Below are 15,907 nucleotides of genomic sequence, written 5' to 3'. Positions count from 1 at the left end.
GTAAACAGTCATCTTTCAAATTTAATAGGACTATTTTAAACAGTAGATGCTTGTTAGATTTTTTTTCTGATATAGTTCATTTATAGTTCAGGAATTATGACTTTGAAATAGGATTTATTAACAAATACCTTAAAAATAATATTTTCAAAATTTGTAACAAAATCATGACTCAGCTATCTTTGATATTAAATTCTTGCCAAACCAGCTACAAGTCATCAACCAAAATACCGGTATTTACCTGTAGAAATAATTGAGCTATAGAATAAAAATAAGTACCCATGAAAATATAAATATTATTTAATAATGTAATTTAAAAAAATCTTTATTCAAAATAAATTTAGTGAATAGTTTCTAGGACTTGCTCAGTCTCCACACAATCATATCTGAACTGAGCTGAGCTTCTGCTATTTTCAAAGCAAGTTCCTGGTAAAGGGCACCATTCATTGTTTGATTCATACTTAGCACACTCTCTTCCCGTTCATTCTGAAGCTTCTTTCTGAACTGCTGAACTCCTTCCTCACTGTCCAGTAAAGAAGCCACAGGAGGATCACTGATTTTCGTGCCAGGCTCATTCCCCCATGTGAAACTGTTTTCAGCTTTACTTTCTTTTGAGAAGAACAAACTCCTCAAGGTGAGCATTTCTTTTTCCAAAGCCAGTGCTAACTGTTCAGTAAGTACACCTTTGCTTCCAGATGTCAGGAGTTTTACATCACAGCTTGGTGGGAGAACTCTAGTGAGGCTATGAAGGCACTGGAACAAGACAGTCAGATTTCTGTAAAATAAGATTATTATTACTAAAGCTACCTTCTATCTTCAAAATTCTATAGTGGGAAATAAAACAAAGTTACTTTAAATCAAACAGGGAAAAACTTATGCTGATTATAGTTTTAAGTATTATCTGCACTGTACATATAAGAGTAAGAAAGGGCTCTCTAATGGTGTGCACACTAGCCACTGTATGTCAAAGAACTGACACTAAGCAAACTTCAGCAACATAAATACTCTATGCTAAAATATATGTCCACGATTAGGGTTACATGTGAATCACTTTAAGACGCAGTTCATTATATGTGAAGGCCACATGTAAGAGCACAAAGTAAATGTGTTGTCTGGTCTACATTTAGGTGCAGAAAAAAAAGTCACTTATATTCATAGATTGTCACTATCAATAGGTATGTACAGCATGGCTATTAGGTGGCCCACAGCTTGTCTTTTTTAAATGGCCACTGGAGAGGGAAAGTTGCACTTAAAAATCAGACATTCAAAATTATTAAGAAACCAAGATAAAATAATGCTGGGAACCGATACCAGTGTAGCATATACAACACAGTGACACATTCCTCACTCTAAGAGGAATGTAGAGTTTGTTCAAAGACTTATTTCCAGTATTTCCCCAGATGAACTCCTCAAAAGATGTCTTTGGTTGAAAAAAATCCCCAATTATCTCAGGAAAAAAACCCAAACAAGGCACGAAAACCAACCAACCGACCCCCAAAACCCCACAAGCATGCTTAAGTAGCTAGTTTTCTCACACAGATCAGAAATGCATCTTTCCTTAAAGTAGTTCTATTTCAATTTAGTTATCTTAACATTCCACTACTTATAACAGATACCATTTATTTTGGTTCTGAAAGGCTGTGGAAAAGAATAGTCTGTAGCTCCCACCTATCACAGAAATATCCTAGCTGGACAAAAGTTCTATCTGAAGATGGGAAAAAAAAGATATAGAAAGTACAGTCATAGTTACACCATAAACTTACAGCTCACTAAGTATTAATGTAAATTGGATCAAAAGTGAACAGTTTTCAATTAACCTAACTTCAAAAGGAACCAAAAGTCTTGAGACTTAACATTTTACTGATTGATTTGTTAAACATTTCAGCCTTTCCTCTTACATAAAAGAAGGAAATCAACTCCTAATTTGAGTAAAAGATTGAACCTCACGATAAATTAGAGACTCTTAAGATATACACCTTTCCTTTCTTTTATATTTTAGCTTGAGCAGGCAGCATTTTTCAATACTTGAGAAGTACTTCTCACGTTGTGAGCCATATCCAACTAAATCGTAAATTATGGCAGTATTACTAACTTGTGTAGCCTGGTTTAGGAAATTTTATAGATACTTGTCCAAGAATTTACAGAAGAAAAGGAAATCACTGAGACTCTTCAGATTATTTCATTTTCAGAATCATGGTAGATAGGAAATAAATATATCAGAAACATGAACAAAATTAGACTAAACTACAAAATGACATAGCAATAAATTTAAATTTAGTATAACTTGGTGTTTGTTGTATGTTTGGGGTTCGGTTTTTTGTTTTTAACATCTTCTTAAGGAATTTTTTCTAAATCAACACATGTTGAAAAAAAAAAGTGTATTACACTAAGAATAATGTAAGAAAAATGAATACAAAATTATGATGCAGTGAAATGAGCAAATGAAATAGTACCAAGCAGATATTAAAGGAGACTAGACTTATTTGTAATTCAGTGTTCTAGCCTAGACAAAATGCAGTTCAGGTTCTGCCATAGTTCTGATTTGAAAAATAATTCTGTTACTGCTGATGTTTATCATATCATCATATTGGAAGCCTATTGGTTATGATTTTGGCTGGTGTTTATGGTACCAGTATGAAATAGTGTAAAGATAAAAAAGTGTGTATGCAAGATGAGTATACGCTACACTTTTTGAGCAATTTTACCTGCAAAATAATGTTAGAACTCCTTCAAATGGATTTTTCAGTGTCCAGTTGAAAACTGTACCGTACACATTTCCTGCTTTATGACAGAATATGTTGTCATGGTATTCCTTAAATGGCGTGCACTCCATTTCTCCCAGTAACCATGAATTTACTGGAGTCAATGTGCAGTCAGAAGACATGATCTGAAAGGAGAATCTGACAGATACTGCAAGGACAGCATGTATATCTTCCATGGAACCTACAACAAAATACAGTAAAGAGATATTTGACCTAAATATTTTGATCATGTTCCGTGCGTTAAATGTGCTTAGATTTTTTGTTCACACTCCCGGTTTTATATGAAGAGTTTGCACCTGCATTCAGGCATTCTTTGGGAATTTTATTCTCACTTAAATTCTTATACCTACTTCTGTCAAGCAAAATAGTTAGCTGATTAACAGAGCCCCACCTATATAAAGAACGCTCTAAAGATAAATATCGTCTTGCCAAAAGAAGACTATTAATAGCCTCCTGTGATACTAAGATGACATGTTGGCTTTAGCCAATGATACAGCAATATAGGAAGAAAGAAACTAAAATTCACTGCAAATGATCAAAAGGATATTTCATTACATGAGCAGAAGCCCTGTTCAAAATCAATTCAATCAGGCATATTAAAGGAAAGGAAAATAAATTACCTTAACAGACGTGTAGATGAGGAAAAGCTTCGATTATTTTAGTATTATTTAAGAGCTAATACTATGTCAGAAAAAAAAAAAAAAATCTATGTATCTAATCAACAGTATCTTATAGAAAAAAAGCAGGCTTCAGCATTCTGTACTCAGACTCATCTTCAAAATTAACCTTTCCAAATAAACTTCAGCACTCATGCTAGCACAAAACCTTATAGCAAGTCACATAACATTTTTTCCATTTTGAAAAATGTTCTGTCTTGCATTTCACCCAGCTTTTAATTCCCAACAGGTCCATGCAGTTTGTATTCAAAGAGACAGATGTGATTACACCTTGAAAACTTAGCTTGGCATCACCTACACTAAATGGAAGAATCAACCATATATTTATGAATCCAAATTATATCATCCATTTACCTGTACAGTAACTATTATCCCTTAGCATTGTTACTGAATATTTTCCATTTGAAATATCTTCCAGACTTAACAAAATCTTCCCACAGAGTACAGTAATCTTTTTGCTCTCCTGTAAACGTTTTTGTTTCTTTGCATGTAGAAGAACTATGCAACGTACACGATGAAATGCCAATAATGGTGAAAGGTTGGTAACAGCAGTGACTGTCTTTGTTTCATCCAGCTGAACCCTTGAACATCTCTTAGGAAACTCTTTTTTCAGCTCATTCTTGCTGTGCAAGTCCAATTTCATCTTTTTTGGAGGAGGCTCAGTCTGACACGAGGAGACAGCCAATGCTGAGAAGGCTTTGTTCAGCTTAATGATTTTATTTCGACACTCGATAATGGGGGAAATCGAAGAGAAGTTTTGATCCATCACTAGAGATAAACTGACATCACTCAGTGACCTGTGAAAATTCATAAGATGACTGCACTCCCAGTTTGTATTTTGCCTTCTGACAAATAACCAGAGCTTTGCAGATACATACAGACATTTAAGATTACCACAAACTCCAATATCATTCCAGGTTAAGTCACAGATTGTGCAAAGAGTATAAGTCCTTCAAATGACTATTTCAGCTAAGCTTAGTATAAAGTTTTTCAAACGTGGACTGAATTTTGTAAGAGCTTCTAGGAGTTAGATGCCTCATTGCAACTGAGAGAATTTGGTTGTCTAATTCACTAAAAAATGTTGAAAATTACACATAACCCACATGGATACTCTATGACATTTATAATAGATTTTTAAAGACTTAACTTTGTTTTAATAGAAAATTATAGAAAGTATCAATTCTGCCCTCTTTGACAATTAAAAGCTCTTCTGATGTTCTATATTGTTTTATAATGTTCAAACAAAATTGAATGTATAAAGTAAAAGGTTTAAAATACTACTACCTTAAACATGCATTAATTTCCTGAAATGTAGGAAGAACTTTATTTATTCAACACAGGGTTCTTTCATTTAAATTACTGTTTCAGATCCTCTCTTAATGAATATTTTATTCTGTCAATCAATTCAGTCTCAAGATGTCACTGACATCTGAAAGTCTTACGAATGTCTAATTTTCTTTACTGAGAAATATCACCACCTCACAATGAAATCTAAAACATCACTGCAATCTTGCATTAGTAGGAAGCACAAAAATAATCAATAAAGACTTACAGTGTTGGGGCTGGAGAGAAAGCAAGCCCTTTTCCCCCCAAAACACAGGTCACTGTATATAGTACTGAACCAGAGCCCAGAAGACCTAGGTTCTGCTGCTAGCCTGCCAGGTAACCTTTGACAAATTACTTCATCTTCACAGATCTTTTCTCAAGTGTAAAAATGGGGGAGAGGGCAATATCGCTGCTGGTTTTTAAAGAATGGTTCCAAATCTTCTGAAGATTTCTGAAGCTATACAGGAATTGTTTCATTTTCAAAAACAAAGTCATCATCATCAAAGCTACAAAAATAAACACTGGAAAGGCAAAACCAATCGTTTGCCTCAGTGGCTCTTAACAGAGGCTGTCAAGAAGATGAGGTCAACTTTCTTGTAAAGTTACAGCAATCTGGCAGTTGCGAAATAATATACCCACAGCGCCAGCAAAATGGCCAAAGGGCGTAACAGGTCAGCTCCCTCACAACCACTTGAATGATTTTCAGTGGCACCAGTAGTCTTTAAGCTTACCCTAACACAGTCTCAGCTACACTGCTTATGGGAATATAGCTCAAAAGGTAAGTTCCGACTCCACCAAAGTTTACATCACACAACACACATCATAAATTTATGTTTCATGTAATCCTGTTTTTTAAACTGTGTTCCAAACTAGTTCCCTCCCTGTGAAGGCAAAATGACATAAGTAGTAGTTACAACTAGAACTGAGCAATTAAAATGAACAGAATAAGCAAATAATTTTAAAGACAAGAATAAGCAACTCATTTTGAAAGTTTTGAAAGCTGAGCATTAAATTGATCAGAGAATTTAAAATGTATTCTTTTGTGCTTCTTTAAGCAAATAACTCTTTAGGAACAGCAAGATATTAACAGTAAGGTATCAGGAACTCTATAGCTGAGAGAGCTTTATCTAAACCACATACTGATGCAGCATAGCTATGTCAACACAGATTATAAAGAACCATAATTTTTGTCAAAGAAAACTCTGTTGTAAAAAGCCTCCAGTAATGATGAGATTATACTGACACAACTGATTTTTTGCTATACAATGTATTTTTTGCACAGTGCTAGACAGAGACAAGCAGCAGCAACAATACTGACAAAGACACAGACTTGAAATAGTTTATATACACATGTTCAAAATAAAAAAGTTCAAAGCTCAAAAATCCACTCTTGCTACTGCAGAGCTTAACCTGCAAATTCAGTTTCTATGAAACTACTCAATGAAATTATTAGATAAATGTATATACTTACAAGTAAAATGACTCAGTTATCTTTACTCCAACTACCAAGCTGTCACCCACAACACGCTGCCACAATTTCTCTATGAAGTGCTCTGGGACTTTAGACGCCAATGATGTCTCTTTACTAAGAGAATGAGGAGGATTTTCTACATCATCCCAGAGAGAGACAAGACCTTCCTTACAGAAAAACGTTTTTTTTTAGATAAGTGGAGATATTAGTTCTTTTTATACTGCATTACTTCATGTTTTACCACAAATGATTGCTGGAAGTGCTTTTAAGATACATAAAATTAAATCTGTATAAACTATTTATTCTCTACGATAGATTAAAAAGATAGAATTGCATTTTCTTAGAACACATGATATCATGAAAAGCACAACTCATTCTATCCTTGTAAACAATCACAGGTATAAATCTTGAACTGTCATACAATTAATTGTCCAAAGAAGATTTAAGGTACTAGAATTTATTTTATATCACTGTATTAATTGCTTAAAATTTTTTTGTCTAAACCTGGACTTGAATGGGACCACAACATTAACTGAAAGGGAGATCAACTCCATCTCAAGTAAATTAGGAGGCTTCTTTTGAGCAACATATTAAGATAACATTTTCCCAACCCCCATCACCTTCTCAGCCCACAGCTCACTCTGCCCCCATTATAAAATCAATGTTGTTTACAGCGCATTTTTCGTAACATGTTAGATCACAGACATATATTCAATATCTAGGCAACTGCGCCAATTAAAACTGTACACTCCCCCTACTGTTTGTCACTCTTTGTTAGAGGTTACTCCTCCAGACAACTCAGTTGGCAGGAGATATTGTGCAAATCAATTTGAAGTAGACAACTAAATTTACTCTTATCTCCATACATTGACAGGTTAAGGTGATGAACCAGATTGAAAAAGCAGATTAATAAGTTTTGGTAGTGGCAATCCCTACTGGTGAAAGCAACAAGTGGTTGAGGGAAACACCCTCAACAAATGGCTCAGCAGAATTCAGAAGTGATCTGTACTTTCTTCTGCATTTTACCTCTTTTGCAGTTGGTAGAATATGGGTTCTTTCTTCAACAAGATCTATTAATGCTCTGCAAGATTCAAGAATCACCCTCTTTTTGAGCCTTAAATGCTGCTGTAGCTCTTGAACAGAGGTGTAACCAGCCTGTAAAAGATAAAAATGACTGTTAGACTTATGCTTAGGTCTACTGCAAATAAGAATTGATACTGAGGCTACCAAGATATCTTTTCAGTTTTCCATTTTTATGCAAGTATCACAAGTCAAGATCCTGGCGTTCCTCAAGTAATGCTTCTAAAAAATGTTCAAGTTGGGCTACTCTGCTGCTAAAATATGAGTTTAAGAATCTTGGTCTCTCAGTATTAAACCTGGAATTTAACGTTTACTTTAGAAGCTTATCTTATCAAATTATGTAGATATTCAGCCCTTTCATTATTATTCCTGCTTCACTTTTCCATTGATACCAGTTTTGATTTCTTCTCAAGACTTGTATTCATTATTGGTCAAGTAAATATATTGAAGAGTAGACAGTTTTACAAATAGACATACATCATACATGCAGGCTATGTCTCAGGTAAAAAAAGACCAAAAAAAACCACACAACAAAAAACCACAACATGCCAGCACCAGCTTCTTAGATTTTAAGAAAGCCCTTCAAAAGCTATTCTCTGGAAAGCAAGATCCTGAGAAGCCCAGTGCTGCCAAGGAAAGAACAAAGCTTACCATTGGAATGCAAAACAAAACTTCCCTCCTCCCCACCCCCCCAAAAAAAACCCCAAACCAAATCACAACCAATCATACCCAACCGAAAAGCCTTGACTAAAAAGCACTTCATGTAAGCAAAGTGATGCCCTCTGCTCAAGCTGAAACAAGCAAAGGGCATTTAGAGCAAGTGGCACTCATCATATCAAGTTCTGTAAAAAATTTATTTGCAACCTAGCAAACCATATATCTTAAGTACCATTTCCAAGCAATAATCCAGTGTCAGACTTGAGTCAGGAGAGGAAAAGGAAGAGTTAAGAACAAAGATAATTCTACAGTACCTTCCTAATCTAGGTCATCACAATACCAAACCATTACTTACTCCCATTGCTGAGCAACTCCTGAATAAACAACTGAGAAGGAAAGCAAATGGAGAAGCACAGACTGAGAGCCAAAGATCCACTGATGTATACTTGCTGACCAATCTGACTTTTGCAAGCCCTTCTTCCCCATAAAGCAATACAAGAAAGAGACCTGAAATTTACCACATGGCAATCCCAAAACTCTTTAGCACATCCATCAACTCTCTCTGGAGCAAGAGACATGCACATCCTTTCTGCCATATGCCAAGATGTACTGCCCAACAAGCATTAGCAGAAGTCACAATCTTTGCACCAAGAAAATAAAACTAGTTCACCTTAAAATAGAAAATAAACATCAACATAAAAACAAGGCAGTCCAGAGACAAACACAATAGAGCTGTGAGTAAATCCAGCACGAACAGCAGAACAGATGAATCACTGTCAAAAGCAAAGCAAATGAAGGCAGAGGCTTAGTAGTAAGTGGAACAGACAAGTGTTTTGACACATTGCAATTAAGGTGGCAGAATTCATAAATAGATAAATAATTTATGTATGTACCCATACATACAGAGCTAAAACTACTGGCTCAGTAGTGTGCCTCAAGAACCATGGCACTTTTACAAAGGAAATAAAATAGAAAGGAAGATTCAAAATTTATAGGTCTAAAAAATATTGGGAAAAGCAAAAGTAAAATGGAAAAAGTAGACAAAAAAGAGAGACAGGACATAATTCAGAGATCTATAGGCTGAAACTGCTCATATGGTAAATAACTGGTTCTATCTTTTTCAAGTGACTGAAATCCCTTATGAAGAAAATATCAAAAAGAAAATTGGCCAATCCACAGCAAGACAAAAAAATAAATAACACACTAAAAATAGTAATAAAAATCAAATCTACAGAACATTTCTTAAATAACTTTCTACCTACCACCAAATCAGCATTATCAGAATGAGAACAAAACAATTAGACATTGCAGCAATTCAATAAATCAGCAGTAAGGATTAAAAAAAAATACCTACCCCTAAACAGGCAAACCAAATCAAAGGAAACAAGTTAATCATAGGTAAAAGAATTTGGCATTATAATTCTTACAAAATTGTTAAATACTTGGGGGGAGAACAGGCCAGTGGACATAAAAACACACTTCTGACTCATGCAGTTTCTGCCCCAACAGCCAACTAAAACCATGAGAAACCTAACCTCAGCTGTTGTAATGTAACTGCAGTACTCTGCCAAAGGAAGTCTTCAGAAGATACTAAAACAAGTGTTAAAGGAAAAAAATCTTCAGAGGAGAAAAGGCTGGGTTCAGGCCCAAAAGATTGTATACAAGATAAACAGAACAGTTAAAAATTTTTCAATTTCACTACCTGTAAAATGCAACTTATATGTATTACTGTGTATAACTTAAAGGCAGCCTACTTATTTGCAGTGGACCATAATTCAGTCCTGCCAAAGTTCTCACATGGCTAGAAAACAGCTACGCAGTTGTGGAATAAGGGGTAAGCAATGAAGTGTAAAAAAGCGCTGCATCTGCTATTTCATTTTCCCTAGAAGACAAGATTCCATAGAGACTGCCAAAACAGGATTTGATTGCGTATTTCTAGAAGACCTGAATTTTGATGATAAATATCAAGAAGCACCATTCCAAGGCTAAATAACCTTTGGAAATTCCCAGTCTAAGCCGAATCCATGTGTTATTGCATCAAAACAATTGCCCTTGAGATTCAGTTATACATCAGAAGACAAAACCCAGCAAGATTACTTCACTGTTCAGGGAAACATACAGAACATTGCAGATCTCAACAAGAAGCAACAGTAAGGCTAAAACCAAGTATCTGCACCTACTTCCAAATTCACCAGCATGACAATTTCAAAGATTTACAGCATTGAAACATAGGAAGATTTTCAACTTGCTTACAATGCTTGCGCTAGCATGTGGCTTTGAAAATCAGAGATCAAAAAGATCTTAAAATAAGTAAGTAAATAAATAAATTAGGTCTTATTAAGGCTTGTGTGTCTGTAATAAGAACTTTATCAGTAGATGATACATGAAATCTCCAGCCAGTGGCTTGTTTCCAGGAGAACCAGTAGAACGTGCAAACCAGACTATTGCCTTGATCCTAACACAGATTCACAGAACTACACAGCTGAAAGTCAGTTGGTGTATTAAAAGAACAAAGTCATAGAACAGTTACATAGAACATGCAGCTGTCAATGGCAGGGTAGACAATCTTCATTACAACAGTGGAAGGAGCAACAAATGGGAGAGATGGAAACTAATTTTTGTTCTGTAGAGGAGGAAAGTAATGTAATGAGTAGGGAAAGAATGCAGCATTAAAGAAATCAGTTTTAAAATACATGACTACCCAAAAGAATCAAGAAACAAACAAACAAAAAAAGCATTTGGAAGGAAGTTTGCACTTCTGCATGTAAAAGTCAATAGTCCTCTAACGTGCACACTGAAGAACTGTAAAATGTAAGGTCAGAATGGACCTCAAGAGGTCCTCAGAATTAATCCAACTTCTACTTTCTTGTGTCTTCCAGGAAGGAAAGAAACCTACTGTCCAGTGTTCTTCAAACAAAAACTTTTATCTTTTGGAAGATGTATAATAATATCTTTTCAGTCATCTCTTTTGTAATTAGAACTAGAAAAATTGTGGGGTTTTTTTCAGTCTTTTCTTAATGGGTTGTAGTCCTCCTTTTTTTCCAGTACTACACTTTTCCCAGTTAATTTACTTCATTTTTAAAGGCTGGAGATAAAACTGCCACAATATCCTACTTAAATTTTCAATAATTCGCAAATGATGGTAATAGTTAGCTCATACTTAAAGCAGTCAGACAAGTAACAATTGCCTCACATCATTGACTCAATTTGAGATGTATCTATCTCCTAAAGCTTTTTTTTCTTTTTTTTCAATAATCTTCCTATTTTGTCAATTATTACCCATTTGGTATAGGCCAACGCACAATACTGCAAAAGAATATCTTGGAGAGTATTTTGGGGGTTTACTAACAGCATGAAAGGTAGAAAGAAAGGCAATGATATATTCCCATTGATTACTTGGACTCTGGCAAGTTTCCCCCAGCTTGTTTTATAAATGATGCTAATTTAAAAGGAGGATACATTTTAGCTTCATTTACTCTACTTTACAAAATTATCCTTATAAAACTGCTAGCAACAGGACGAAAAACATCAGCAGGTGGTGAAATAACCATGGTCACTAATTTGGGCAAAAGTAAAAGCCAACTTGACTGAAGTCCATGGACAAAGAAACAGACTAAGACTCTTCTTGATTTTCAGGATTAGCCATCACTCATCAGTACTCACTGGGAACTTAGCACTACTGTATCAAAGAATGTAGTGTGGAGCAAAAGTAAACGTTCTCATTTTATTAAACTGGCATTTAAACACCTATGAGTAAAATGACCGTTATGAAGCTTTGATAGGACAGCTTCAGCATTATCTCAAAATTTTAATTAAAATTAAATTAGACTCTTCCGATTACCCAAATGCATTTGTAACAACAGAGAGAACTGAAACACAGGCTACCACTGATTCAAAAAGGGATACTTAATGTTGTGTTTTCCCTGAACCATTTGTCCAATAAAAACAGTAATATTAACCTTACCCTTTAGATAACTTAATGATATGGAAAAGTAATTTGAAGAAAATATGGAGGCAGAACTATTGAGTACAAACCTGTAATCTTGTTTCAAGGGCTCGGACAGTAAGCAAACCATTCTCTTGCAATCCTTCTGCAGCAGGAACAACATGTTTATAATTAATACCACTCTGAAAAAACAAAACAAAACCCTGAATCAATTAAAAAGCTGAAAGTAAGGTACAGGCCATTACACAGCATTATAAAAATCTGGGGGAAAACACAGAAAACCAGAAGAATCACAGTACGCATCTTAAAAGAAAAATTTTATATTCTGAAAGCAATTAGAGGTTGACAGTACGTAATGGAAAGACCCAATTATGAGAAGATAATTAACAAGCACTATGTTCTTAATTAAGAGTTCTTAGCCAAAAGGTAAGCATTGTAGCAAACCTGTTACATATGGGAAGCATTTTCAATGGCATTACTTTAATTTCCCAAAAGAATGTTGATGCTATCGAGGAAGTAGAATAATCTCTGCAGATAATTTATGATTACAGGGGGGAGCATTGTATTCAAACTTCAGGGCATTTCACAGCAGACATCCAATTTCACTTTGCACTGATACTTTAATGATTTCTTGAAGTCATCTTAATTTAGTAAGCACAGACTGAGTAGCTGAAAAAAGGCAAGCTGAACTTACTGCATAGTTGACCGCTCCAAGATCTGTTATTTTGAATGTACTTAACACGTCTGCATTGGAGTCATCCTTAAAAAGCAGTAACAGTTGCTCACTTCCAGAGCCAATAAAATCATCCACCAGAAAAGACTTCACTTCTTGCCATTTGGAAGCCACCTACAGTAGACAAGGTTTAAAAATATATATATATATATATTTGAATTAATCTTGTATTTGAGATTTCATTTTGGTGAAGCTCACTTTTTCTAGAGAGGCAGCCTGTTCAGGTGTGTGGAATACAGTATTTTAAGAAGTTTCAAGCTCTCACTCTTACTCCATCATTTAGAGCCTATGTAACTCTGGGAAAAATTAGCCATTCCTCTTTTAAACATCACTTTCCAGAATGCAGGTTGCAGAGATCACAACTTCTCAGTATACTCAAACAGCTGAATAGCTGAATGCTGTAACATTTATTTAGAACCAGTAATACCTGCAGATCAGTTAAAGACATTATACATTTGGCATTCAGAAATATCTCTGCTGCATTGCACACAAATATTTATGAAAGGTAAAGACAAATTTGTACAATAATGCCGACAACTAAATAGGACAAACATGCATTTCTTGAGTTATGTAAGCTTTCCTGACAGAGTATTACAAAACCCTAGCAGTTAGCTCCATCTCTCTTGACTTTAGGAAACAAAAGCAAGGCCTCTTCTCATTTTCATGAAACAATATTTTTTGTTACTAGGCTAATGGGACTTGAAAGGTTTTTTAATTCCAATGAGAACTTTATGCTTTGCTATTATATCAGTTTACTTTCACTTTAACACAAATTACGTGGGCACACTCATAACTGAATTACAACTTCAAGTTCTCATACTATGAAAGTTTTTAACTAGCAACACAAACTTTGGTTCCGATTCATAAAATGTATTATTAAGTAATAGAATACAGGGTTTATTTTCAGATATATATAAGCAAGCAATAAAAGCAAAACAATCTCATACTTTAGACAGGTTATTTTAACAAAAGCAACAATAACCAAAAAAAAAAAATCTATAGAACATGTAACTTTTCAATCACAGAATCTCCCAGTAAGACAATATATACAAAAAAAGACACAGCAGTAAAAGGGACCTGTTTAAAGCCACAAATACCTGTAAGCTGTCTCTCCTCTGTACAACACAAATATTTCCGGAAGCAAAAGAGACAATAAATAGCAATTCATTGCTACTGGTTACAGCTGTTTTTACTGAACATGGTTTCTCATAAGGAAGCTCACAAACACCTTTAGGGAGCCCATCTTGGAACCAAATAAGCTGATTCTTGTGAGTTACGGCAACAAGTGATATTCGGAGCTGTTTTTTCAATATCTCATTCTTGCAGACATGAACAGAAGATACCACTCTGCTGTAAGCATGAGGCATAAAGCATGTGCCAGTTAGCATTTTTTGTGACTCAATTGCATATCCGAAGAACTCACTACCCCAGATGGCTCTGTCTGAAGTGGAAAACTCATCCTCATCTTCACTCTCTGGCAGGCAAGCAGTTCTTATCCCTAAGACAACAGTGCCTTCATCCTCAATTTCACCTGTCCACACAACAGAAGAAAGATGAACAGGAGCACTTAGAACTGTGCAGGTGTTGGAAGAGATGTAGAACAGCTTGTTGGCATGCCTCCACAAAACTGAAGGGCCAGCAAACAACCTGATGTCTTCTTTCACCTCATAATCCAATTTAAAATGAAAGGACTGCTCAAACTGATTTGAGCTGTGAAGCAACAATAAAAGGTATTTGACAACATTGTTCCGTTTTCTCTTTTTCATCAAAATGCAGGGAAGAATAATCCCTGTCCTGGAATCCGTTGTGCAGCTACAACAAATTATATCCATCTTTAAGGGACTGGCACGCATGCTGAATACTCCAGAAGACTTCTGAACAAACAGTTTAGTGTCTCTGTCGAACGCCATTCTTCTGACACATAAATTCATTGTTTTATCAGCTGCTCCCTCTGCATGTTTTGTTTTTGACAGATAAAATATAAGGACTTCTCCATTGTAGGACAAGAATTGTTCTTGCTCACCTAGAGGCATCTTTATCTTTATGTATATTCCTTTACAAGAAAAATGTATGTGTCTCCATTTTTTTCAGGATTATTTCTCTGTGGAAATTTTAATCTATCTGGACATTTTCCATCTACAAAAGTGAACAAAAAAAAAAGTCAAATCGTTCTGGGACTAGCTGAACTAATCCTTGAGAATAAAAAAAATTATATGTTGTAAAGCAATGACATAGACTAATTTGAGACTGTGAGGCCAGCATGTGCTTTAATCTCACAGATTAAAATGAAATTAAGCAACCTTGTACTGAGAGATTTACATAATAGAAACATATTTCAGAAATGCATCATCAACATGCTCATCAACAGCTACACGGCATAATAAAAATTAAAAGCAAACAAACCAAGCCATACTATGCACTGTGTGTGTGACTGAATTCAAGGCATTAACTCCACAAGTATACTGAGCAGACTGGAAAGCAGCAGTGCTTCGAATTCTCAAATTTAAGAGCCTTCACTCAGGTGGAGGCTTTATTAATAAATATAATTCATTCTTGGCTAAAACTGTAAAGCCTCTTTAAGGAGAAAGCTCTCTGAAGAAGAGTCCGGTCATTTTGCCGCCAAGTAGGCTCCCTCCCTCCCCCAGACAAGACCCCGGGGACCCAGGGCGAACCGCAGCCGTCTCACCAGGTTTCACTCAACTTTCGGGGTACGAAGCGGCGCCCCTCGCCTGGCTCGGACGCCTGGGCAGGACAGCCTCCCCCGGCCGGCTGAGGGGGCCTGGGCAGCTGAGGCGCCGCGGCAGCCGCCCCCGCGCCCCTCACAGACTCGGCCGGGCCTCACCACCCCCCTCCCCGCGCCGAGCGGCTCCCAGGGCGGCGGCAGCCCCAGGGCTGAGGCGGCAGCGGGCCCAGCCCGACTTCCGCCCCTGAAAGCCGCTGTCCCCTGACAGCCGCTAACAGCCTCCCCGCCCAGCCCGACCCGGTTCGGCCCAGCCCGGCTCGGCCCGGCAGGGGCCACGCTACGGAGAGAGCCGGTGCAGGGAGGCACAGCAGGCTCCACGCCGGCCAGGCCTTACCCGGCTCCCGAGGCCGCCGCACTCCCGGCCCGGCCCCGCCCCGGGGCGGGTGGGGGAGGGATGGGGAGGCGCGCGCCCGTCCGAAACTCGCGCCGCCGGGAGGCTGACGGGAAGGGAAGCGGGGGAGGGGGCGCGAACCGAGCGGGCCCGGGGGCGGGACCAGGCGCCGAGAAAGGGGCGG

At 36.9% G+C, this 15,907-nt stretch overlaps 1 protein-coding gene across 3 annotated transcripts; it reads right to left on the bottom strand.

Annotated features, from left to right (window-relative positions):
- Positions 1-283: 283 nt before the first annotated feature.
- FANCB (FA complementation group B) lies at positions 284-15,834 on the bottom strand. Of its 3 annotated transcripts, none has more exons than XM_074814767.1 (9): positions 15,727-15,834; positions 13,747-14,785; positions 12,611-12,763; positions 12,006-12,098; positions 7,260-7,388; positions 6,234-6,400; positions 3,791-4,233; positions 2,703-2,940; positions 284-772 (listed from the first exon to the last, which is right to left on the bottom strand). In XM_074814767.1, exons 2-9 carry the CDS (start codon positions 14,680-14,682, stop codon positions 352-354), a joined length of 2,580 nt encoding a protein of 859 aa, XP_074670868.1. In that variant the 5' UTR covers positions 14,683-14,785; positions 15,727-15,834; the 3' UTR covers positions 284-351. The 3 variants fall into 3 exon arrangements, with proteins under 3 accessions (XP_074670868.1, XP_074670869.1, XP_074670867.1); XM_074814768.1 differs by lacking the exon at positions 15,727-15,834 and adding an exon at positions 15,336-15,713; XM_074814766.1 differs by lacking the exon at positions 15,727-15,834 and having other exon boundaries at positions 13,747-15,713.
- Positions 15,835-15,907: the final 73 nt, after the last annotated feature.

Source organism: Strix aluco, chromosome 2 (assembly GCF_031877795.1).
Source record: "Strix aluco isolate bStrAlu1 chromosome 2, bStrAlu1.hap1, whole genome shotgun sequence".
In the NCBI taxonomy this organism is placed as follows: domain Eukaryota; kingdom Metazoa; phylum Chordata; class Aves; order Strigiformes; family Strigidae; genus Strix; species Strix aluco.
The sequence above is the reverse complement of the archived record's forward strand: the minus strand, read 5'-3'. Positions and strand labels throughout refer to the sequence as shown.

Excerpts from the sequence above, each read along its gene's own strand:
- FANCB (XM_074814767.1), bottom strand. The coding sequence starts at position 14,682 with ATGCCTCTAGGTGAGCAAGAACAATTCTTGTCCTACAATGGAGAAGTC. Across the intron at positions 4,234-6,233 it reads ATAACTGAGTCATTTTACTT|GTCACTGAGTGATGTCAGTT; the intron begins GTAAGTATATAC and ends GAATTTTCACAG. Across the intron at positions 773-2,702 it reads GTTCTAACATTATTTTGCAG|AAATCTGACTGTCTTGTTCC; the intron begins GTAAAATTGCTC and ends CTTATTTTACAG.